Source organism: Periplaneta americana, chromosome 8, assembly GCF_040183065.1.
Source record: "Periplaneta americana isolate PAMFEO1 chromosome 8, P.americana_PAMFEO1_priV1, whole genome shotgun sequence".
NCBI classification, from domain to species: domain Eukaryota; kingdom Metazoa; phylum Arthropoda; class Insecta; order Blattodea; family Blattidae; genus Periplaneta; species Periplaneta americana.
In genome coordinates, this window is record NC_091124.1 from 11,828,201 (window position 1) to 11,855,615 (window position 27,415).

The window sequence follows — 27,415 nt, forward strand, 5'->3', positions numbered from 1 at the left end:
GCTGTTTCGGGTTGGACCAACGTTGCACTCAAACACAAAGGATATCCTTTTAGGGGAAAGATTACATGCTTCGTAACAAGCTATATAATGGTGAATTGGTCTTTTCCATTTCGTAGGAAGATAGTTTACGTCATAATCAACAGATTGCGTCAATATTTAATTTTTCTCATTGGGGAGGGTTAGACCACTGTTGCGCTGACTCCTCAGGTTTAGGACGAAACTGATTCATAATAGGACAGGAACGTGAAAACAAACAAAATCATAAGACGAATCAATCTCACGATGGCTGAAGACTCAAGTTCCTCAATAACCTAAGTATATAATATTGGGTGTTCATTTCAAAGTGTGTCATGACGTCACCCACCGATTTGATGCGAGTTTCAGCTTATATGTTAGAGAAGTTGCCTATTATTTAAGGCGTTCTTCAATCTGAACTTGAGAACGTGTACGGTATAACTTGAATAGATGGCGTTCTGTACGGGCTGTGTGCTACCATAACCTCTTTCGAACTGTGTTTTGCTCCGGCAAGTCGTACGCAGGGTATTTGTTATCATCGGTTGCGTACGGTAACATTCCACAACACAAATCAAATGCTCCGTGTCCATGTTGACCGTCGAAGTTAATGTCAACAAATACGTAAGTAATCGTCTTAACCCTCTCCCCATATCCCGACAGTATGTATTTCCAAACAGTTCACATTCCTGCCACTACCGGCGTTACCGTACGTATCGGTAAGTACTCTTCAGAATGAACGCCGTACTTGCTAGGCAACTTCTCTACCTCATAGGTTATACACCTCTGCGGAAGTGTAGGAAGATTGAATTCTCTAGGCTCATCGGCTAGCCACATGACGGCATACAGCGAGCCAAGACACACTTTGAACTGAACACCCAGTAGTTCATGCACTATATTGGCTTAAATTCAATTAAAAATGTTTAGATTTTAACCTGCTAGCACTCAACATAGATAAAACAACTTTCATTCCCTTTTCTTTAAATAAAACAGGCCTCCCTACTGTGGAAAAAAAACTATAATTTAAAAATTCATAGCAATAGCTGTACAAATATCAATAATAATTGCAACTGTCCTAAACTACGCTCATCAACCCACGTGAAATATTTAGGTTTCTTCATCGATCAAAACTTAAAATGGAATTTTCATATTAACTACTTATGTCTTAAATTACGTAAAACTCTATACAAATTTAAGAGGCATGATGGGGCCGATAAGCTAATTACTATAAATGACAATTAAAATTTATTACATGTGCCGTCTATGCTTATCCTTATTTAACAAATATATTGATTATACAATATTTTGTTACATAATATATCTATTTAAACGTTTTCGGCTCTATGGAGCCATCATCAGAAACAAGTAAGCCCATATGTATGGTGTGAGTACACTATATGTTGCCGTACAAGTAAACTCAATTAATATTAAAATTTAAAATGACATGTTTCTATGTAAAATCAATAATTGTATGGCAGAAATTACAATATAAATACAAAGCGGCTCTATGGGCCGTAATAGAGTGTTACAATTGCTGAAGATAAAATTAACTAAAATACTTTAAAATTGTTAAGATCAGAACTTTGTTCTGGTAACGAGCATCATTGAAATTTTTGAGTATAGATATTACATTTAATACTTTCTTCCCCACAGCTGTTGCCCCAGCTCCCACCAAATATGGAAAGCTACATAACCATCAAACTGGACGACTATTAGTTCTGATCTTAACAATTTTAAAGTATTTTAGTTAATTTTATCATCAGCAATTGTAACACTCTATTACGGCCCATAGAGCCGCTTTGCATTTACATTGTAATTTCTGCTATACAATTATTGATTTTACATAGAAACATGTCATTTTAAATTATTTTAATATTAATTGAGTTTACTTGTACGGCAACATATAGTGTACTCACACCATACATATGGGCTTACTTGTTTCTGTTGATGACTCCATAGAGCCGAAAACGTTTAAATAGATATATGCCCACGTGCATCAACGTCAGTTAGTGTAACCACCGGTTAAAATTGTCACCTAACCTCTGGTTAAGCATTTTTACAGTGGATCGACCTCGGTTACGACTTAAATAGGAGGTTAACTACAGTAATCTCTAACCGGCCATATTCGAGCGGTTAAAAGAGATAACCAGTGATTAGTAGAGCAAGTAAAGCAAAATGGCGGCCAGAGCCACGATGTTTATTTCGAAAACGATTATTATTATACAGTACTTGAATTACTTGGATAGAGCGTGAGCGTGAAGTTTCTTTAGTGGAAAGAGAGAATTCTTACGAGGAATTGGGTGACAGAAAATTTCAGGAGGGATTTCGTTTATCAAAATCTACAAATGGATTACTTAATATAACACAAAAAGTCATATTTCTCCTATGGATCGGCTGCTTGTATTACGATTCTATGTAACTGATATTTTCTGTATTTTAAGAGGGAATACTCGAATGTCTCTTTCTCTATGTCACTGGCTGAACAAAGAGAGGTTATTTATGGATCTTAGGATAATGAACAGTTCCCTCGTGTAAATGAGGTGCTTGATCGTATAGACATTCCTATTAATCTTCTGCATCCTTTTCCTTTACAGATATTCCATCTTTTTATATAATATATTTAAATTATAGTAATTAAGTCTAGCGACACTTCAACCACACATTGGGATATAATCATTTTGCATTCAATTTTCTATTTTGTACGATTTTAACCTAACAGCAAAGAAATACAACTCGCAAATATAACAGCGCCCAAAGGCAAACAAATGCAAAGCGAAAATGTAGGACACGTTCATTTCGATGTAGAACGGAGTGAGCGCAGTCATTTTTAGACGTTGACTATTATCTTTACAGCGGTATGGATGCTTTCCTTTAGTCATTTTGTAGAAACAGTACACCAGCATAGACTTTACTCTGGTTAAATGAGGTGTCAGCTAGCCATGTTTAAGTAATCTGTGATTATGACTGGTGCACACAAATTACATTTTAACCACTGTTACTGTTTAACCGTCGTTTCATAATCTACGATTACTGCGTTTTTAACCGATGTTGATACACTTTGCCAATAGTATGTAACAAAATATTGTATAACCAATATATTTGTTAAATAAGGATAAGCATAGACGGCACATGTAATAAATTTTAATTGTCATTTATATCTATACAAATTTGTTCAACTGCGTCGCTTTATGCCAGTAAAACTATTGAGAACAATATTTTAGCCCTAGTTCAGTCTGTAATACAGTATGGAATTATAGGATGGGGTGGATTATCATAGAGTACCATTCGCCCATTAATATTACTACATAAAATATTTGTTATTGTATGTAATTTTTGCTTGCAATAAAAAGTCTTGTAAAAAAATCTTGTAATATACTGACTTCCGTTATTGTGCACCTTGCATATGTGCATCGTGTTTTGGACACAAACAAAAACATGTCATATAAACTAATTGTCCCTCGGGATTGGGTATAGAGATATGTCAGAGAGAACGTATCAATGTAAGATATCGTTCCTAACCAAGTAAATGTTTATTGCCGGAATTTTCTGTGTCATAGGAAGTATTCAAAATTGCCGCCATTACAATAGCAGCATAGGCGTGCCCGTCTGTGTCATCAACTCTTTCATTTTGGAAGGGGAGAGAAGCGTTGTCAATCTGCATATAACTCCACAATTGATTGCCAGAAGTGATCTCAGGTGGAAGGTCTTTCAGCATACACCAGACCCTTCAAGTGACCAAATAACCAAAAATCAAATGTATGAGATCAGGTGATCTAGCCGGCCACGGAACAGGTCCATTCCTCTCAATCCATCGTCCTGGAAATATCATGTCCACATCCTTGGGATAATGTGCAGCGTACATACGCGTAGCTGTATAAGAATTACATCAGTACGCTCCTCCTTACAATTCCCGTTGTCTCCCATTGTGACAACCTCTGTAACTAAGACGGTTAGACAGTTATTACTTTATATACTTTTGGTTTATCTACAGAAGAATAACACGAGGCACATGTTTAAGGAACACAATAGTTGGACGTTCTACACATAGACATAGTATATATTAGAGTATATGTAATCTGGGTCCCGCGTCGTGGCGTCGGGGTCTAAGGCATCCTGCCTAGGACTCTCGTTACGGAATGCGCGCTGGTTCGATTCCTCATGGGGGAAGAAATTTTCTCATGAAATTTCGGCCAGTGTATGGGACCGGTGCCCACCCAGCATCGTGATGCACTTGGGGAGCTACGATAGGTAGCGGAGTCCGGTTGCGAATGCCAGCAATAACGGCTGGGGGGGATCATCGTGCTAACCACACGATACCTCCATTCTGATTGAATGATCGTCCACTTCTGCTTCGGTATGTGGGTGTGAGGCCAGCAGCCGGCTGATCGGTCTAGGCCCTCCACGGGCTGTAGCGCCACGGATTATGTAATCTGGACAATCATAATATTTATTCATAGTTTTCTGCCCAATGGCAATCTTTCCTATTTTCTACCTACCTCTTAGTCTCCGCATGTGATCCATATATCTTAATGTCGTCTCCCTCCCATTCACCATTCCTTCCAGTACATCCTTCAGAGGCAGTTTCTTCTCAGCCAATGACTCAGTCAATTCATTTTTCTATTCCTGATCAGTTTTAGCATTTTTTTTAACTCACTCTTTCTAGTACAGCTTTATTTCTTATTCTGTCTGTCCGTTTCACACGATCCATTCTTCTCCATATCCACATTTCAAATGCTTCTATTCGCTTCTTTTCACTTTTATGTTTCTTCCCCATATAATGCCAAACTCCACACAAAGCACTTCACTAGTATCTTCCTTAGTTCTTTTTGTAGAGGTCCGGGGAAGCTTCTTTCTCTATTAAAAGCTTCCTTTGCCATTGATATCCTCCTTTTGACCTGACAGCAGCTCATGTTACTACTTATAGTACACCTCAAGTATTTGAAGCTGTTCACTTGCTCTAGTACGTTATTTACTATTGGCACGTTTACCTTTTTCATTTTTCTTCCGATAACAATGATCTTCATCTTGTTAATTATAGCATAGTGTCAGTAAATTACCTACAACATGGAGCTATAGTACTGTCCACCCAAGTGGTTATGTCGCAGGATCAGCGAAATGGGGTAAATCTTGTGAACGTTACTTGCTTAACTGGACACCTTTCTTTAAATTATTTTAAACAGTTGAATAATATTACGTAGAAGTCTAATTTCGAACAGCAAATATTTTCAAGAAATAGCTAAGGCAAGCTTTTACAGATGTCTCAGCAGAAACGGGTGAGGAAAATCGAGATGCGACATACCCACTCTGACGGACAGTAGTACAATTTAATCCATAACCTTTTGATTAAAATGAAACAGGATGCATTACAAAATAAATAAAATAATAATCCAAAGATAATGACATACATAGTTAGGTAATCAAAAGGATTAACAATTTTCTGTCACTTTTATCACACTCTTTTCCATTATCTCTTATTTCTCGTGTACTTTTTTCCATTCTTTCTACTTTACTCATTATTTTGTTAGTTTCTTTTTTGATTTACAATTTTTCCTTACTTGCTTCACTTCGTCTCTTTTATTCCTTTTTCTTTTCCTTCTCTATGCGTTTTTCTTTTCTTTGTTGTTTTTCCTCCATTATATGGATTAGAGGGTTGATGGCTTGCACCGCAGCAAGCGGCTCACTATATTTTATTTTATTTATTTATTTAACTAGCTAGCTAGCTAGTGAGTAGATTAAATTTATAAAACAAATATGTTTGTAGCCACTACCGTAAAAGTCACGCCCGTGTAGGTGTGTCTTAGCCAATAATATAACATAAAATTTACAAGGACAGTTTACTAAATACAGTAAGTAACTTAATTCAAGCCAATAAATAACACACAAGAACAAAAAAGAAGAAAGAGAAAAAGAGAGAAAAAAACACATTTAATATAGATTGACAATCAGATAGAAGACAGTGATATTCAACAAAAACATGAATGTAGTCGACAGAAATAAAAGGTAAAAAATACAAACATTTGTTAATACACTCAGGGACAAAAAAACCGGACACTTCTATATTTGCTTGTATTTCGTTGCCAATTATTTCAAAATGAAACAAAACCCATTTAAACAAAATAATGTTTCATTTAGCACCTTGTACGACAACATTTGAAAAAAAAAATTTCTGTTGAGAAAATTTACAAAAAATTACAAAGGGCGTATAACAATGGCATCGTTTGGTCTAACTGTTTTTTTTTCATTTTATGGTGCCTTAAACATTAAAAACTCTTTTTAGTAACGGGTATTACCCCCTCTGGCTTCAATAACTGCATCCATACGTCTTGGCATGCTCTCAATTTGGTTAGCAATGTCTTCTTGAGGAATAAGTTCCCATTCTTCGCCAAGTGCTCGCCTCAACTCTTGTAACGATTCTGGTCTCGGTCGTCTATTCTTAACACGCCGTCCCAGCATGTCCCACACGTGTTCAATTGGGTTCATGTCTGGACTCCTTGCTGGCCATGGAAGAACATGGATTCCCACTTCTTGGAAATAATTTCCGACCGCATGGGCAATATGCGGCCGTGCATTATCATGCATTAAAACAAAATTATCGCCTACAAATTGGCCAAATGGCACAACATGATCAGCCAAACATTCATTTATAAACCTATCAGATGTTAGTCTTCCATTTTCAACAAAAACCAACTCTGTACGATCATCCGTACACACTCCTGCCCAAACTATCACTCCACCATCTCCATACGGCACATTTTCGGAAATGCAACACTGTGAAAATCGTTCTCCCCTCCTTCTCCAAACTCTTTCACATCCATCAGGTGAGCACAGATTGAAACGGGACTCATCTGTGAACAGAACACAGCTCCACTGTCCATTTCTCTAATCCCTGTGATCATTTGCAAAACGCAGTCGTTCAACTCGATGCATCCTGAGAAGTTTGGGACCAGTTGCAGGTCTACTTGATATCAGTCCACTTGCTTTCAACCTCCTTCTAACTGTTTTGGCCGAAATTGGGCGTCCATGCATGTTAACAAATTGCTGGGCTACACTAGTAGCTGGCAGGTTGCGCTCCCTAAGAACTCTCAACACCATATACCTGTCTTCATTTGAATTTGTAGCTCTTGGACGACCCGAATCTGGTCTTCTGGTATATTCTAGGATCTCTCTATACCGTTTTATGGCATCATGGGTTGTGCTTCTAGCCATATTCATAACATTTGCAATGTTACGTACACTGCGTCCATCATCGTAAAGGGCTACAACTCGAGCCACATCTTCAGGTCGCATCTTGTTTTAAGACAAACGTTACAACCCCACTTAAACTCAGAAAATGTAAAAATAAAGAAATAACGAATGATAACGATAATGAAGCACAAAATGGTTGAGACAAAATTGTTATAGCTGAGACTCCGAAAGCAAAATTGGAATATTTGGTTGTAATGGCTTGTTTATAAAACAAAAAAAATCAACAATGTATACACGTCTCCATAACAACAGATGGCTACCATAATATTGTATGAGAAGATAATATTTAGCATAATACCAGCAAATATTAAAGTGTCCGGTTTTTTTGTCCCTGAGTGTATTATATATCTTGAATCATTTTATAAATTTCTTTTTAAAAACTTCAATTTTATAATATTTAAAATTTGGAAAATGGTTTGTAATTTTATTATAAAGTCTTGGCCGCAACCAGCACCATGTTTAAGAGCTGCACTAGTACTATAGCATTTAGACTCAATTAATGTGATATTTCTGAAGCAACGATTGATGCCATAGGATCTCATGTGTTAAAATCATCCTTAGCTATAATTAGTATTCATTTGTACCCAACAAACTTTTATTGTAAATAATTTCCTATGTTTTCGTATCGTTTATCTTAATTTTTTCTTTTTCCTTTCAAATTGTCACACAATTGATTTTAATGATTATTCTTTATTAAGTGATTAGTAGACCGATCTATTCGCACCCTTATTTAGGGCGGCTTTTTTTTTGTTAAGAAAATCTCTTTGTCTTCGAGTACGTTATTCATGTCGATTAGATTTATGTTTTATTTGATTTCTGTGGTAGTAAGTTAGAAAACTATATTAATAAATTTCTTTAATAGTTAAAAATCAGTATAAATTAAATTTGTTGGGTAATACATATTTTTGGTTAGACAAATTTTTATTAATCTTCTGTGTATATCTCAGAACTCCGTTATTTGTCAATGACTGTTGAATGTTTTGTGTTTTATAAACAACTGTAAGACAGTTCGCCACTGCTTCAAGTTGTTCAGCCCAACTTGTTAACCTGTAATACGAAAATCCTAACCCGCAGTCCGTCCGGTAGTTACAACTGATATGTATCATTAAGCTACGCCTTATAAAACGCGTCCCTAGGGACTCGCCCAGTGAGCGAGGGAGACGGAGGTGATGCCTCTTAGAATTCTTGGTCGCCTCCTCCTCCCTCCTTTCGCCCCCAAGGGTTTACAAACTGCTGTAACCGGAACCCCTTGCTGTCATGCAACCCAACTGGCAGAGAGGGCATGATGTGTTGTCTAGCCGTCAGGGTGCGCACTGGCGTCAGTTTCTATCTGGTGCAGAATTTTTCTACTTCTTTTCTGTTTGCCTTTGATTCATGGCACGACTTAGAAAGAAGGAGAAGGAGAGTGAGGGATTTGTAACGGAGTTCTGCAAGTCTCAGTGCGTCATATTCGCTGTGTTTGGATACCGTGCAGTAATGCCTTCTGCATGTCCTGAATTCCAAACGATCAGCATTTTGTTGACGATGATGGACACGGGACCACCTATCCCGGAATATTTTCCTCGCATCTGCGGCAACGACCGCGCTTTGTCTTCCTAAGCTACATAGCAACGATCTAACCGGCCTTAGTAGCTCATTTGACGGAGCACTGGATTACAATGACTGCGTATTCGGGTTAGAATCCCGGTGAAGGCATAGTGGTGTTTCTGGTGGACAGTACCAGGATACCTGAAGGTTTTTACGTATAAATATGTTTTGTCCTCACTATGTATGGGGTGACTATTTTGAGGAATAACTTACTTACTTACAAATGGCTTTTAAGGAACCCGAAGGCTCATCGCCGCCCTCAGATAAGCCCGCCAGCGGTCCCTATCCTGTGCAAGATTAATCCAGTCTCTATCATCATACCCAACCTCCCTCAAATCCATTTTAATATTATCCTCCCATCTACGTCTCGGCCTCCCTAAAGGTCTTTTTCCCTCCGGTCTCCCAACTAACACTCTATATGCATTTCTGGATTCGCCCATACGTGCTACATGCCCTGCCCATCTCAAACGTCTGGATTTAATGTTCCTAATTATGTCAGGTGAAGAATACAATGCGTGCAGTTCTGTGTTGTGTAACTTTCTCCATTCTCCTGTAACTTCATCCCGCTTAGCCCCAAATATTTTCCTAAGCACCTTATTCTCAAACACCCTGAACCTAGGTTCCTCTCTCAGAGTGAGAGTCCAAGTTTCACAACCATACAGAAGAACCGGTAATATAACTGGTTTATAAATTCTAACTTTCAGATTTTTTGACAGCAGACTGGATGATAAGAGCTTCTCATCCGAATAATAACACGCATTTCCCATATTTATTCTGCGTTTAATTTCCTCCCGAGTGTCATTTATATTTGTTACTGTTGCTCCAAGATATTTGAATTTTTCCACCTCTTCGAAGGATAAATCTCCAATTTTTATATTTCCATTTCGTACAATATTCTGGTCACGAGACATAATCATATACTTTGTCTTTTCGGGATTTACTTCCAAACAGATCGCTCTACTTGCTTCAAGTAAAATTTCCGTGTTTTCCCTAATCGTTTGTGTATTTTCTCCTAACATATTCACGTCATCCGCATAGACAAGAAGCTGATGTAACCCGTTCAATTCCAAACCCTGCCTGTTATCCTGAACTTTCCTAATGGCATATTCTAGCGATTTTGAGGAATAACAGTCATACAAAAATGCAACTCTGTCCCTTGTCGTCTTTACATTCCCCTTGTTCTCGTATTCCCTTTTCCGCCTTCTTTACCCCTCGTTCTCCTTCTGTTCCTCCTGTTATTCCACTCGGTAAGGCATCCTGCCTAGGACTCGCGTTACGGAATGCGCACCGGTTCGAATCCTCTTGGGGGAAGAAATTTTCTTATGAAATTTTGGCCAGTGCCGACCCATTATCGTGATGCATTTGGAGAGCTACTAGATAGAGTAATCTGGTTACGAAAGCCAGTTATAACGACTGGGGAGATCATCGTGCCAACCACACGATACCTCTGTTCTGGTGGGTGATCGTCCACCTCTGTTTCAGCATGTGGACGCGAAGCCAGCGGCCGGTCGGTCTGGGATCTTAAAGGACTGTAGCCCCACGGATTATAATATATGCCTACTCTCTCGTTTACTTATGTACGTATTAATCTCTTTATTCCATTTTTATCTACCAATATATTTATTTTCCTCTGATTGAGGTTTTGGCTGATATGTACATCTATTATCAGGCAGTACATCTCATTTGGCAATATGTGTCAGAAAAAGAACAAATATAATTGTCTGTATGCATCTGAAGTCTGACTAGTGTAATATGTAGCTAGTCAGCGATATATGCAGTGGAGGGGGAAAGGAACTGGCCATCCTATCCCATTATCTCCTTGCCTAGTTGTCTCATAGGTGGTGCCTTGTTGATATCACTTGTGAGCTTCAGACCTGTCTTCGGACGATTGACTAAACAACACATATATTTATTTACCTGCCAACCTGCCCCACTCCATCTGTTCCTTACTTTTTACTTACTTCTTTCAATCTCATGTACCATCCATTCATAGAAACATTACTGAGTCAGTCCTTTCTAATCTGTCTTGACTTGTCTCTTGTATTGTCTATTACCTCCTATTTGGCTCTTATTTTGTCTCTTGTCTTGCTTCTTGTCTCTTTTATTGTCTCTTGTCTCCTGGCTTGCCTCCTGTTTCTTGCCTTATCTCTTGTATTTTGTATTGTTTCTTATTTTGTCTCTTGCTTTGTCCCTTGTCTTGCCTCTTGTCACTTGTATCTTGTATTGTTTCTTTTCTTTCCTCTTGTCTCTTATATCGTCCCTTGTCTTTCCTCTTGTCTCTTATATCGTCCCTTGTGTTCCTCTTGTCTCTTATATTGTCCCTTGTCTTTCCTCTTGTCTCTTATATTGTCCCTTGTCTTTCCTCTTGTCTCTTATATAGTCCCTTGTCTTTCCTCTTGTCTCTTATATCGTCCCTTGTCTTTCCTCTTGTCTCTTATATCGTCCCTTGTCTTTCCTCTTGTCTCTTATATCGTCCCTTGTGTTCCTCTTGTCTCTTATATTGTCCCTTGTCTTTCCTCTTGTCTCTTATATTGTCCCTTGTCTTTCCTCTTGTCTCTTATATAGTCCCTTGTCTTTCCTCTTGTCTCTTATATCGTCCCTTGTCTTTCCTCTTGTCTCTTATATCGTCCCTTGTCTTTCCTCTTGTCTCTTATATCGTCCGTTGTCTTTCCTCTTGTCTCTTATATTGTCCCTTGTCTTTCCTCTTGTCTCTTGTCTTTCCTCTTGTATTTTCTCTTTCTTGCCTCTTATATTGTTCCTTGTCTGTCCTCTTGTATTTTCTCTTTCTTGCCTCTTATATTGTTCCTTGTCTTTCCTCTTGTATTGTCTCTTGTCTTTCCTCTTGTATTGTCTCTTGTCTTTCCTCTTGTCTTGCCCCTTGTCTCTTGTATCTTGTATTGTTTCTTTTCTTTCCTCTTGTCTCTTATATCGTCCTTGTCTTTCCTCTTGTCTCTTATTTTGTCCCTTGTCTTTCCTCTTGTATTGTACCTTGTCTTTCCTCTTGTCTCTTATATTGCCTCTTGTATTTCCTCTTGCCTCTTAGATTGTCTCTTGTCTTTCCTTTTGTATTGTCTCTTGTCTTTCCTTTTGTATTGTCTCTTGTCTTTCCTCTTGTCTCTTGTCTTTCCTCTTGTATTGTCTCTTGTCTTTCCTCTTGTCTCTTATATTGCCTCTTGTATTTCCTCTTGCCTCTTAGATTGTCTCTTGTCTTTCCTCTTGTCTCTTGTCTTTCCCTTTGTATTGTCTCTTGTCTTTCCTCTTGTCTCTTCTCTTTCATCTTATATTGTCCCTTGTCTTTCCTCTTGTCTCTTATCTTTCCTCTTGTATTGTCCCTTGTCTTTCCTCTTGTCTCTTGTCTTTCCTCTTATATTGTCCCTTGTCTTTCCTCTTGTCTCTTGTCTTTCCTCTTATATTGCCTCTTGTATTTCCTATTGCCTCTAGTATTGTCTCTTGTCTTGTCTCTTGTATTGTCTATTGTCTTTTCTCTTGTCTCTTGTATTGCTTCTTGTCTTTCCCCTTGCCTTTTGTATTGCGTCTTGTCTTGTCTCTTGACTCTTGTTTCTTGTATTATCTCTTGACTTTCCTTTTGTCTCTTGTGTTGTCTTATCTGTTGTTTTGTTTGATCTGGTCTTGCCTTTCCTTGACTTACCATGCCTTGCCCTGCTCTGTCTGCCACTATCTTATCTATCCATCACTTTACATATTTCTGCTTATCTATATCTACCTATATTTCTGCCTCATCTCTCTGTATGTCTATCCACCTAATGTATACATTACGGTTGTACTGTGTATGAAGTCGTTACAACGTAGTAATTTCAATTTTTTTTGTAGCAACCTGCAGCGGATCGCCGCGGGTCGGTCGGTCGCGCGGGCCTCGGTTGGTCTCCCTGGTCCGATTGGAGCACCTGCTCCCGAACTTGTGACGGGGGCGCCTCCTATCAGCTGAGACACTGCAACTCGCCCGCGGGCTGTAGGGGCGAGGGGATGCGCTACAAGATATGCAGCATGCAGGTAAGACTCTACACGCTTGCCAATACCTTTTATCCACAGTTAACATGTTACTGTGATCACTGACCATTTCACCTAATGCCACTGAAGCTCTGCGGAAGTATGTGGCTTCGTTTGAGACGTAGCAGTTAACATAAGGTAATGGCGTGAAAGTGGAAAGGAGAAGTTTACTGTGCCGAGACAGCCTTTTATGCGAAGAAGATCGCTGCTGTGGCTATCTTGTTATCAGTTTCTGTTAAATTACAGATCTATCAAATTTGATGCGTGAGTCACTCGCAATTATTAGCTTACGAATTTTGCTCTTTTGCATTAACACGATAATCTCTAGGATTTAGAGATGATCGCAGCAATTTCATGTTTAATGTTGTTTTCGTCCTTATATTATTATTATTATTATTATTATTATTATTATTATTATTTTTTGTTATTGTTATTATTATTGTTGTTGTTATTATTATTATTATTGTTATTATATTGTGGTTTTAGGCGTAATAGATCAACTATTGATTATATATTTTGTATTCGACAGATAATGGAGAAAAAATGGGAGTATACGGGTATAGTGCATCAGTTATTCATAGATTTCAAAAAGGCATATGACTCGGTTAAGAGAGAAGTTTTATATATGATATTCTTATTGAATTTGGTATTCCCAAGAAACTAGTTCCATTAATTAAAATGTATGCAAATTTAAGCATGAATGTTTATTTAATTTCACGAAAACGTAATAGAACACACAAATATTTATTTAAATTAATATTAACTCTTTGCTAGGTTTATCTACCGATGTAATTGTTTTCGTAATCTTACTAACTATATAACCAGTATAATGCAAATAAAATAAGGAAAGAAATATTTTTTTCTGAGAAAATTATCAAGTTTTGACCCTATTTTGTATGGATATTTTTTGATCCTGTAGACGTCCCCGACGACTGTGAAAAGGACGACACTTATACCCCTTACACCCTGTATATTGAAGTTATATGCATATTAGTGACTGGTCAAAAAATAAAATTTATTTTAGTGACAGGTATGATACAAATATCATTAAAAATAATGCAAAACAACTGAAATTGTAATTGCTCTACGTAATAATTTATTTCATCACTACTTTAAATTTATACATCTTCCGTCGTATCCAATTCAACCGATAATATGACGTCATCCGACCTGATATTATCAAATAGAACCGAGAATTATGTTTCGTACCGGGCACAGTGGGGCTAAATACAGAAGCTGCTGTAAATTAAATTCCTATATTTAACATGAGATATATGACGTCAATTGTTCGTCCTAAAAGGATTGACGTTTCAGGTGTTGATATCTAAAGGTCCGCTCCCACTAAAGGTTGGTCCACAATAAACAAAATCAGCTGGGATTCGATTCTTGGCGATGTTAATGAAATATATAGGTATATATGTATGACCCCTCCATGATAGATCGTTAGTTTCTCGTTATTTTTTTTTTATTTTATTGGGTTATTTTACGACGCTGTATCAACATCTAGGTTATTTAGCGTCTGAATGAAATGAAGGTGATAATACCGGTGAAATGAGTCCGGGGTCCAGCACCGAAAGTTACCCAGCATTTGCTCGTATTGGGTTGAGGAAAAACCCCGGAAAAAACCTCAACCAGGTAACTTGCTCCGACCGGGATTCGAACCCGGGCCACCTGGTTTCGCGGCCAGACGCGTTGACCGTTACTCCACAGGTGTGGTTCTCGTTATTCGGAACTTTAATTTTACATTTGATTTCCCTTATAACTCAAAAATTTATGCCCTTATAGCGAACCTCTGTTATTCAACCAGGCAGAAGGTCCGGAATCTGTACAGGTACAATACAGTACATTAATTAGCTGTGTCAATAAGGTGGGGCTTGATTTGTACTTGTCGTTATCGAGTGATTTCTTTCTTTGAATTGCTTTCATTAGCAAGACGTTTAATTTTTATGATTTTCTCAGCCTATTCATGTAATTATTTTCAAAATAAACAACATCATAAGCGTGTGGCATAGTAAGAGATTTTAATTCTTTTGGTGCTTTGAGAGCAAGCTCATACAGTCTCCACTCTGACATTGAATACGAATAGAAATTGAAGTTCAAATGTTGTCAATTTGCGTTCTATTACTATCCGTGTTCTACACGGCAATTTAGTTTTAAGTGTGAAAGAATATTCACCACGTCTCGTATTTCTTTGCACATTGTCCACCGTCTTGTTCACAATGAACAGCGATTTCAAAGAATCTCGTTGCAGACGCAGTCCGTATCCCTCAGGTGGAAGAGAAGAGGAAATGAGGCCCATATTATGGAACGGATGGACTTGACGTGTTGATCCTTGCTCATCGCTCCGTTCCTTCGCGGGTGATAATAGACGAAATCAGAATAATCGCAAGCGTGTCATTCATCCATTCATTCATTCGTTCGTTCATTCATTCACTCATTCATTCATTCATTCATCCATTCATTCATTCATTCATTCCACATAATAAATCAGAGCCTAGCTTCGCATGTCAGGTGTACTTATTTTAACAAGGAATAGCTCAATTCCGTTGTTTCCACCTTCTTTAATCTCTTAGTTGATCTTGATTGCTGAATTTTTTTTAGAAATAAAATTGTAGTAACTTAAACTATGCTAGTCATTTTGGAATAACCCTGTAAATTACAAACAAATATGATTCATAACATGATGAATTGAAATACTGTGAAATCATAATGAGAAAGTACGTGTTAACTATTTTTCCCCAGACTATACATTCCCTCTCGCCTCTTTTTGTACTTCTTTATACATTTTACTGTTGTTAAGAAGAAAACACTTACTACCACAAAAATAAAAATGTGACTGTAATACTTATAACGTGGATATTGAACTACAGAAACAGCAAGAATGAAAATTTTGTATTTACAAAACAAACAGTAAAACGAAATACATGAAAATAAAACAGAAGCACTGGACCCACGCTTATAATTCTTCAAGGCCTCAGACTAAACTGAATACATGTGAATTAAAATTGACAAAATTATTCTTTGTTGTTGATTAATAGTTACCATGACAACAGTCCTTTCTTTGGGTCTTCCAGATATTCTTCTAATATCTAAATCAAATGAGCGGATACGAGTAAACAGAGCAAAACAAAAAAAGCTTAAATTATAATGTAAATATAAAATTATAAACGACAAACAAAATAATCAAGCGAAATAGAAAACATGTCATACTAGATTCACCCTTAGTATCCCCCAAAACCTGAAACAAAAGAAAACTGCATGTGAATTCATACTGACAACAATGTATCATTGCTTAATACTTGTCATGACAACGGCGTAATGACGGCGGTGATGGACGGTTTCTCTTCTGTTTGATTGACAGAAATCGGGTCCGTTTTGACAGAAGTTTCCGTTACGTACTGTTTGTGACTGCAACCCTGAAAAGAATCTGGGATGTTGTCACTGTGAACTCACCCTGTTCACAATTATTATGGATAAAAGGCTGCCTGCTGCTCTACTATTAATAATGAAAACATTTCAGTGACCAGTGATAGAAGCACAAATACATGGAGGTGTAAGAGGTGGTGATCAGACGGGACATGCACCCCTAACCTCTTCAGCCCAAAGAGGCATTTTTGTGTACCGGAATGAGTTGCGTGCCAATAGGGATATCCTGAACTAGCACCAACAGATAGCGCACTTGTACTTTGAGGGATGCGCTTTGCGTGTGCATTTGTTTTTCGGTATATAAACATTGAGAATATACGTAGTTTATTAGTGTATTAAATACTCTTAAAAACAACTAAAAATGGCAAATTTTTGTTATGTTCCTATACGTAAAAACCAGGGAAAGCATTTTGTCTTCAATCAGGTCCCGAAATATTCTGAATATATGCTTTAAACCTTAAAAAATATAAGTAATAAAATTGGGCCTCGAAAGTGCTAGCTATTAAATAAAAGTAACTACTTCAAATAAGGAATTGTTGACTATAGTTTCATTTTGGAAGAGGAAAAAGAAAAAGAAATAAAAACATATGCAACCTCGACAGCGAGATATGTTAGCTTAGATTATATGCAGTACTGGGTGTTAATTTCAAAGTGTGTCATGACGTCACTGTTGTTGGGTCACCGATTTGAAGCGAGTATCAGTTTATATGTTAGAGAAGTTGCCTATTATTTAAGGCGTTCTTCAATCTGAACTTGAGAACGTGTACGGTATAACTTGAACGTCGTAGCAACAGATGGCAGTCTGTACGGTCTGTGTGCTACCATAACCTCTTTCGAACTGTGTTTTGCGCCGGCAAGTCGTACGCAGGGTATTTGTTATCATCGGTTGCGTACGGTAACATTCCACAACACAAATCAAATGCTCCGTGTCCATGTTGACCGTCGAAGTTAATGTCAACAAATACGTAAGTAATCGTCTTAACCCTCTCCCCATATCCCGACAGTACGTATTTCCAAACAGTTCACATTCCTGCCACTACCGGCGTTACCGTACGTATCGGCACGTACTCTTCAGAATGAACGCCGTACTTGCTAGCCAACTTCTCTGCCTCTTAGATTATACACCTGAGCTGCGGAAGTGTAGGAAGATTGAATTCTCTAGGCTCGTCAGCTAGCCACATGACGGCATACAGCGAGCCAAGACACATTTTGAACTGAACACCCAGTAGTTGTAGGAGTCTTCGAAGTTCACGCCTGCAGTAAACTCTCGATAAACTGGAATGTTTATTATCCAGGACGATCCCTAGTGAAATCCATTTCGTGAATAATGTTTTTAATGTACTGTACCCTAATTATTAAAGCCATGTTTTAAGTTCAAATTTTCAAAATCATCCTACATAGTATTCAAAACTGCATGTCCTTAACCTACAAAACACACTACTAATCTTGATACTATTGCGATCATATTATATCATCCTATTAAAAATTGCATTTGATCTTTCTGCAACTACAGAAAAAATACAAGTAATTCAATCTCGATAGTCTCTTCCCTATAAAAAAAACACTTTGGTGGCTGCAGATCCTGTTTTTAGCGTACGGTTCTTAAATAGTAATTATTAAAGAGGGCAATATTCACTTTCGACATATTTCCTATTTTTTTATTCGTGCATATTGTTCTCAAAGTTCTCGTTTAGGTTCATGAACATTCAATTTACTCGTATTTATATTCTGCATACTGCAGATTTCCCCACCTATCTCGGGGAATCGCTCAATATTATACAGGTTTACGTTAGCTATTATTTATTGTAAATTAAATTAAATTATGAGGTAAGAAAAATATTGAATTATATTAAATTATACTAGGTTATACAAAATAACTGTAAATACAATTTTGACACGCGCAGAAAACCAACAAGCGGGAAAACGTAATCAACTGTAGCATATGACAAAACATAGCCCTACAACATGTTGCACCGCATGGAACGCTCCTGCCGTCTGACGGTAAAACTTCGCATAAGATATCCCTATTGTGTTGCCCGGCTAAGCCGGTACCACTATCCGCCAACTATCCAGTCGTCCCCAGTCTTCAGATCCGTATCATATACCAGGTGTCCCAGAAGTTCATTGGTAAGGTATTGTAGAAAAGGCCAAAACTTAGTATTTTCGTCACACGACTAAGATTCGGGAGTGATGTTTGTTTAACTGGTACGTTGGTTGGCCCCATCTTCCTTCCAGCCGTCTCAATTGCGAAATCTAAACTAAAAGATTATAATTAATTGGTAATATAGGATTCCTGATCTCATTTTAAATACTGTTCACTGTACCAAGGCTTTAAACCTCTATTCCGCCAACATTCTTGCCACCATAACTCCGCCGTATGTGTAGTGAGAACAAAGCTGATAAGTGCGGCGAATAGAGCTCCTCGAACTCTATCTGTAGTGTAAAGGACAACCCTTTGCCCCCAAGCATATGGACGGTAGAGGCCTGCAAATTAAGAAAAAAATGGTCATTTTAACTTTCCAAAACACACTTTTCTCTACACAAGGAGAACGAAGGGGCTCCGACCAGCCCTTTTCACTGTAGCATCCCCGCATGTTTACTAGTAATCACTAATAAAATCGAGCAAATCCGTTGTACTTTTTTTTCTGGATTTTCTTCAAACTACCTAAAATTTTTCAGTCTCTAATCTCCGGAAATAATGGCGATATCGAGGAACGGGATGCGGTATTGTATTCCCCCTTGACTTACTTCGGTCACGGTATCATCAAATTGGGAATCGCAACCACAAGCTGATTTTCGAGAAAAAAAATACTGTATTCTCTCGGAGGAAAGGAAGTGGATATGGAATACCATTTTGTTTTTTAATCCTATCGTCTAAAATATTTGTATGAAAAAGTTTTTTTTTGTGATAATGCTTAGTGCATTTATTAGACTTGAGTATGTCATAAACATAGAAAACATATTATGCACACAATTAGCAAAATTTAAAAAAGGACTAAAGATAGAAAAAAATATGGGTTTATGAAATAGGGAGGGGGTATGGGATATCCATGACGAAACCATTAAAAATAACATTATTAATAAAAATCACAATGTATGGAAATAATTCACATTCTACGCATTTGTAATTATACTATAAAATATTTAAATTAAATTATGATTTCAGAAGATAATGAAAACCTGTATCTGTTATAATAACAAGAGAAAAGCACAGTGCATGTAATTAACATTTTTAAACCTGTATTTCGCTTTTCTCAATTGGCATTACTGATTAAAATTCAATTTCTTTATTGCAGTAATTCTTATTTATCTACTACGACTTCACAATGTGTGAATAGGTTAAGTATTCATAAATATACAATTTATTAACATTTTGTGATCGAATTTTAGGGATATATTATTTACATTTTCATTTTATTCACGAAATAGTCCTAATAAATGTTGCTCGAGGTCTGAGATTTTCGTTTCGCTCGTGGATTTATCGGCAAATCTCAGACCTCTTGTGACATCACTATAGATAATACGAGCGAAATGATTGGGAGGTCCAACGCCGAAAGTTACCCAGCATTTGCCTTTCAACCAGATAACTTGTCCCAACCAGGAATTGAACCCGGACCGGCTCGTTTCACGTCAGGCATGCTAACCATTACTCCACAGCTGTGGACTACTTGGAATTAGCCAGCATCATACCACAAGTCCACATCTGTGGAGTAACGGTCTGGCCGCGAAACCAGGTGATCCGAGTTCGATTCCCGGTCGGGACAAGTTACCTGGTTGAGGTTTTTTCCGGGGTTTTCCCTCAACCCAATATGAGCAAATGCTGGGTAACTTTCGGTGCTGGACTCCGGACTCATTTCACCGGCATTATCACCTTCATCTCATTCAGACGCTAAATAACCTAAGACAGTGATGTCAACTGATGCCCATAGGAGCAAGCGCGCGCTTTAGAGCCCAGGAGAGCCTGAGCGCTTTACAGCGGAAAGGAAAGAGACAGACGAAAGAGGTAGTATATGCCGCTTGGTCGAGCTATATACAGGGATGGCCAGCACTGATTCAGTGGATAAAGGGAAGAGAACTTAGTAAAACTGTATCCATGTTCATTTTTGGATTTTTCTGAGAAGTATAAGTGCATTGTAAGAATGTAAGTTTTAATTTTAATGTTCATTTTTCACAAGTTTGCTTTTTTATTCAAAAGGAATATTTTCTCAACTTTTTTAACAAAAAAAGTGAAATTTTCAGATATGTTTGTTTAGTAGTCTTACAGGTACTAAAACAATGTTTTCGTAAATCTAATATATCGTAAATACGTATTACTGAAGATAGTGTATTAAAATGTTTGAAAATATTCCCATGGAAAATGTTTGTAAGGAAATGAATTAACAAAGCAAATACTGTTACATCACAAACAAAAGATATGTGCCTATATGTTGGTAAAACGCCAGCTCTATAGCTTCAGCAGATTTCGGGATAATTGAATATTCTGATAACAGAAAATTGCGCACCAATATCACCTAAAAGCATAATGCGATAAGAGTTTTATTATGTAATATTAGTTACAGTTAAAACATATGCCTAGACAACTTTGCTTTGTACTATAATATTGTTTTGATTACTTTTATAAGGCTAAAGATACCATCAATGTCAATTTCAACTTATGTCATATTCAGTGTCTTTCTTTGGGATAACACTTTCTTTATGAATGATGTGTTTAATTCACTTAGTACAGTATAGTTGTAGTTATTATGGAATTTATGTGAATATTCCTTCTTTACTCTTTATTATGTTATTAAAGTTTAAAACACAACTGCAATATTACGCTAAGAAATAAGTATTAGTACTTTTGTTTTACAGACAATATAGAAAATAACAAACAGAAAGAAGCCATATAAAAATAACGACATAAAATTTCACGTTCCGTTTGAAGTTTGTGCACTACTGTTTTCTTAATCCAACAGGCTGCTTATTCCCTCTAGCATACCTAGCGCCTAATGCCCGCGCACGAAAAATGCGCTTGCGTTGACATCACTGACTTAAGATGTTGATAAAGCGTCGTAAAATAACCTACTCATACCACAAGTACCTCCAGTCTGACAGTCACTGCTATAAAATCGAACCTGGATGCTTTTTGTTAAAGCCATCAACTGACATTTCTATTTGTTTAATATGGACGAACAGCCAGACAACACAATAGGGGCTTTCCAACATAGTAATTTGCAAAAGCAATGAAGTCCACAGCGCTATGATTGCGAAGGGTGCAATGTTCGTTATCTATGCAATATTAATGCGAGAGCGGTATTGATGGGATGGATCGCGAAGGGTTGTGTGTGACAGTGTTCTATGGGCGGCAGAGGTGAGCCCCCACCGGTGCCGGAGTTGGAAACTGTTTTCCCAGATGTTGCCCTTCCTAACCTCAAAATAATAGATGTTCTTAAAGAAACGATTTTCTGTGTTGGATCGACTCCAAACAAGATTGTCGCCTTTTTTAGTGCACGCCACCAGGTCTACGGATTCTACGGTCCAATTGCGTGATTTATTGCCTTTTTATTTTCTACTTTGTGTTGTATATATCCTCCCTGTAACCCGAGTGGTAGCGTTTCCACCTTAAGTCCGTAAGGTCGAAGTTCGATCTCGGCAGCAAGTTAATGTTTAGGTCCGTGCGAAGAGGATTGTTGTTTAGTCAACTGTCCGAAGGCAGGTCTGAACTTCACAAGTGATACCAACATGGCACCACTTATCCTTGAGACTCCTGAAGGTATAGTGTACTATACCATACTTCATACATATTTATGATAAGTTATAAGATGTATGTGCAGAGACAGGAAGTATAGTAGCCTATATAGAGTGATTTATATAGAACTAACACATTTCTTTCTTTCTTTCTTTCTTTCTTTCTTTCTTTCTTTCTTTCTTTCTTTCTTTCTTTCTTTCTTTCTTTCTTTCTTTCTTTCTTTCTTTCTCTCTTTCTTTCTTTCTTTCTTTCTCTCTTTCTTTCTTTCTTTCTTTCTTTCTTTCTTTCTTTCTTTCTTTCTTTCTTTCTTTCAAAACAAATGATGCTAGCCACAATTTGTTATACCAAATTCAACCTCGCAAATTTCTAGTGCAATAATTAACAATAGATCCCTATTAGAAACAACAACAACCAAATTTCTTGGCTTAAAAATCGATAATGTGTTAAATTGGAAAAATCATATTAAAGAAATTACCCCCAAACTAAATTTAGCATGTTTTGCTATTGGATCTATGCAAAAGATAGTAAATACCAATACCTTAAAAACAGTATACTTTGCATACTTTTACTCGGTAATGAGTTTTGGAATAATATTCTGGGGAAATTCCACAGATAGTAACAGTATATTCCTATTACAAATAAGAGTAGTTAGAATAATAGTAGATGCCAAATCTAGGGAATCCTGTAGGGCTATTTTCAAAAGACTACAAATAATGCCCATGGCTTGTCAGTATATCTTTTCATTATTAATCTTCCTCTTATGTAATCGTGAAAACTTTGTAACTAATTCAAAAGTTCATAGCATAAATACACGTCAAAAAATGACTTTCATACTCCATCGGCAAGTCTATCATGCTATCAAAAAGGAGTGCGTTATATGGCAGTAAAAATTTTTAGTAGCCTCCCTATCGATATAAAAAATGACACTCAAAACATAAGATTATTTAGGGCCAAATTAAAGAAGTACCTAATTTCTCACGCCTTCTATTCTGTAGATGAATTCATGACATTCAATAACACTTCATGAAATTGATACTAAAACTTTGTGTTGTACTAGTAGACTATATTGTAAATCTCGTCTGTATATATTTCATCTAGACTGTGACTATAAATTAAGACTTTATAATAGTATTAAGTTTTTTGACTTGTTCCATATTCTAGCTGTGAAGCAATGTATGAATACCATGGAATGTTAATAAATACAATACCCAAATACCGGTACCTCAAATGTAGAGTATCTATGGGAAATTACTGACCTCTATAGCAAATGTAGAACATTCTTTATTTATTCGGCTGGAAATTCACTTAATGACCAATTTTTAACGTCAAATTAAGCAGGAGTTTTGATTCCCTGTCACGAGATGCGCAGATGTTTATTCTTTATTGCTTATAATTGGCAGCTGTTTTCGATATTAATTTGTTTTAGTCTCTGAAAATGCAGTACACATTAAATCAACGGCTCTTCCTTGTGCAGCAATACTGGATTACGAATTCAATTACAGCTACTCAAAGGGCATACCAGAGAGAATTTGGTGTTCGTAATTCCCCTCCCCCCCAAAGAAACATAGTACTGGGACTGGTAAACAAATTGGAAACAACTGGATCTCTAAAAGATAACAATTTTAATGATAATAAATGATTATATAGGATAAAGAACAAACATCTGCGCATCTCGTGACAGGGAATCAAAACTCCTGCTTAATTTGACGTTAAAAACTGGTCATTAGGTGAATTTCCTGCAGAATAAATAAAGAATTTTCAACGTTTGCTATAAATAGGTACTTTACATTTCAGGTATAACAAATTGTGGCTAGCATAATTCGTTTTGAAATCAAAAAAGAAAGCAATGTGTTAGTTCTATATAAATCACTCTGTAACTGCATGTGTGCCCTAACTGTAACCTGCAGAATTTTTTCAGAATTTTCCCTAATGACAGTGAATTATTTTTTAAGTGTGTGATTATATTGAACTTTACAAATAAAACAAAAAAGTCTCAGAACTCAGGAGGTTACCTATGTGGCAACTAGACCAGGAGATAATGGGAGAGCATGGCCAGTTCCCTTCCCCCATTGCATAGACATTCTTTATTTTGGTTCCCCTCGGTGTTCGAGGATAGGGTTGCCAGATTTCTCTATTTTACGGAATTTCTGGAAAGTTAAAGAATTCATGTGTCGTTTTCGCTTCCCGATTTAAGACATCAATTTCCAGACTTTCCCTTTTCCAAGATGAAAAGCCACCGGCGTGGCTCAGTGGGTTAAGGCACTTTCCTGCTGGTCTGAAGTTGCGCTCGGGAGCGGGTTCGATCCCCGCTTGGACTGATTACCTGGTTGGGTTTTTTCCGAGGTTTTCCCTAACTGTAAGGTGAATGCCAGGTAATCTATGGCGAATCCTCGGCTTCATCTCGTCAAATACCATCTCGCTATCATCCATCTCATCGACGCTAAATTACCTAGTAGTTGATACAGCGTCGTTAAATAACCCACAAAAAAATATATGAAAAACTTTATGAAAGTTAAATTTCAGCACTTTTAATTCTGCACATTTGGTAACATCATGCGACTAATCGATTGTAACATTATAAGCCAGCTCTTTGAATTGAGCTCTATGGTACTACACTTATGTTCAAAGATATCTGACCTATAATTTTCTGATCGTGTAAGCGAACTTCTAATCACGGGATGTCAGAACTAATGATGTATGAAATTGACTAACTTCGAAATAGTTTCCCCACTTCCGAATAGGTGACACTATTATTGAGACGGGTAAAAATGTGTTGGTCGAAATGGTATTGTAGATTAAATATAAATGTTTCTCATAATTGACAGTGTGAGCGGCTTCTCGCTAAACTTAGTGCTTTTTACAATCATTAAACGGGGATGCGGGTATCTTTGGCAACCATTTGAAGAGCTGATATACAAATCAAGTTAAATCCACTTTTACTGTTTTTTAGAAAAGCTAAAAGAAACTATTACATAGTAACTATGCATCATCCATTTTTGTAACTTTTGGATAAATGCAAACATATTTATACGAGTTTATAATCAAAGTATTATACTTAAAATTGTATTTTCTTGCAAGATAATGAAATAAATAGGTTGTATATAAATCATTATGAAGAGAACAATGGAAATAAACTGTTTTGATTTAAATTGTAGTGTACCCTTACTTCACTGAACACAAATCTCATATCCCTCATCTCTTCATTCAAATGGAATAACATATTGAGATATATTCTAAACAAGATCTCGACGAAAATGTTGTCCTGCAAATCAAGCTTTCAGGTATAACTTCCTGTAAAGTTGATTTGAATAATTTCGAGGGAAAAATTGTTCCGGGGCCGGGTATCGAACCCGGGACCTTTGGTTTAACGTACCAACTGAGCTACCCGGGAACTCTACCAGACAGCGATCCAATTTTTCCCTCTATATCCACAGACCTCAAAGTGGGCTGACAACCGTCAAGCAACCAACTTCGAGTGCACACTAACTCCGTGTGACTTGAATTGTGGTTTTCTGTTAACGTACAGTGACGTGTATTATGCAAATCAAGCTTTCAGGTATAACTCCCTGTAAAGTTGATTTGAATAATTTCGAGGGAAAAAATTGTTCCGGGGTAGGGTATCGAACCCGGGACCTTTGGTTTAACGTACCAATGCTCTACCAACTGAGCTATCCGGGAACTCTACCAGACACCGATCCAATTTTTCCCTCTATATCCACAGACCTCAAAGTGGGCTGACAACCGTCAAGCAACCAACGTTGAGTGCACACTAACTCTGTGTGACTTGAATTGTGGTTTTCTGTTCACGAACAGTGACGTGTATTATGCAAATCAAGCTTTCAGGTATAACTCCCTGTAAAGTTTATTTGAATAATTTCGAGGGAAAAATTGTTCCGGGGCCGGGTATCGAACCCGGGACCTTTGGTTTAACGTACCAATGCTCTACCAACTGAGCTACCCGGGAACTCTACCAGACACCGAGGGAAAAATTGGATCGGTGTCTGGTAGAGTTCCCGGGTAGCTCAGTTGGTAGAGCATTGGTACGTTAAACCAAAGGTCCCGGGTTCGATACCCGGCCCCGGAACAATTTTTGCCTCGAAATTATTCAAAATGTTGTCCTGTTATGTAGAATGCAGCTGATTGTTGTCTGTTACGTTTAGGATTGGAAGCTCGCTTTCTTGCAGCTGGTGTTATTTTAACGTGAAGTAAGAGATGTTTATCTTGATCTATTTTATTTATATTTTCAATTAATCCTTCGCGAAATTTTGGAATGATGCAGCTTTGAACACTGAAAAAGAGAAATGTTTTTTCGCCCGAGTCCATGTGTACATGGTTGTTTCCACATAAATGTTCTACCATTTGGATCAGAGTAACGATTCCTCTTCAGAGTAGCTTGTTTTGAAACTCCTCGCTTACGTTTAAGTGATCCTGTGTTTACTTCTCCAATTGTCACAGTGTCATATTCAATAATATTATTGCTTTGATTATCAATACGCACATTAACTTGATCAGCCATTTTTACATACTGAAGGATGTTCAGATTGATCAGCGAGAGTTGCTTGAATTAAGAAAATAGTTCATTTAAATATTTTGTTATTCAGTTTTCGATGACTTAGATGTTTAACTCATATAACAATATAATAATAATAATAATAATAATAATAATAATAATAATAATAATAATAATGCTGAAACTTTCCTTCTGGAGTGTCAAAATGGCTTTAGAAAAGGAAGATCATGTGTAGATCCATTATTTAGTATCAAATTATTGTTAGAAAAAAGAAGAGAATTTAATTTAGAAACCCATATAGCTTTTATTGATTTTGTGAAAGCTTTTGATAAAGTCCGAAGAGACCTTTTATTCGACATATTACAAAATAAATATATTCCAAATTTGCTATTACAAAATATAACAGAAATCTACACAGACAGCAAAATAAGTGTCAAAATAAATAACTGTATATCCGAAAGAAAATTAGTTAATCATGGAGTTCGACAAGGTTGTCCACTATCACCAACTTTATTTAATATTTATATAATTGAAATTATTTTAAAATGGAATCAAATCTACACATCAGGAATCAAAATAACCAGTACTCTAACATTAAATACCTTACTCTATGCCGATGATCAAGTCATAATTTCCAATTCAGAGGATAATTTACAAAGAGGATTGTATACATTAAATAAAATATTAAAAGATTTTGGGATGGAAATTTCAGCATAAAAATCAAAAGTAATGGCATTTTTAGGACAAGACCCAGTCAGAAGTAAGATAATACACAATAACCAATGCCTCGAACAAGTACAAAATTTCAATTATCTGGGTTGTGAAATATCTTATCAAAATGAAAAAGACGTGAACAAGAAAATTACCAAATTTACACAAATTCTAGGAATAATAAACAA

General features: G+C 37.0%; 1 protein-coding gene across 1 annotated transcript in view; it reads left to right on the forward strand.

The window, feature by feature from the left end:
- nolo (no long nerve cord) overlaps nt 1-27,415 on the forward strand; it is a 600,625-nt gene that overhangs the window by 143,718 nt on the left and 429,492 nt on the right. Inside the window, exon 3 of the mRNA XM_069832206.1 lies at nt 12,676-12,855. Coding sequence (XP_069688307.1) covers nt 12,676-12,855 — 180 coding nt within the window. The remainder of the gene's footprint in view (nt 1-12,675; nt 12,856-27,415) is intronic.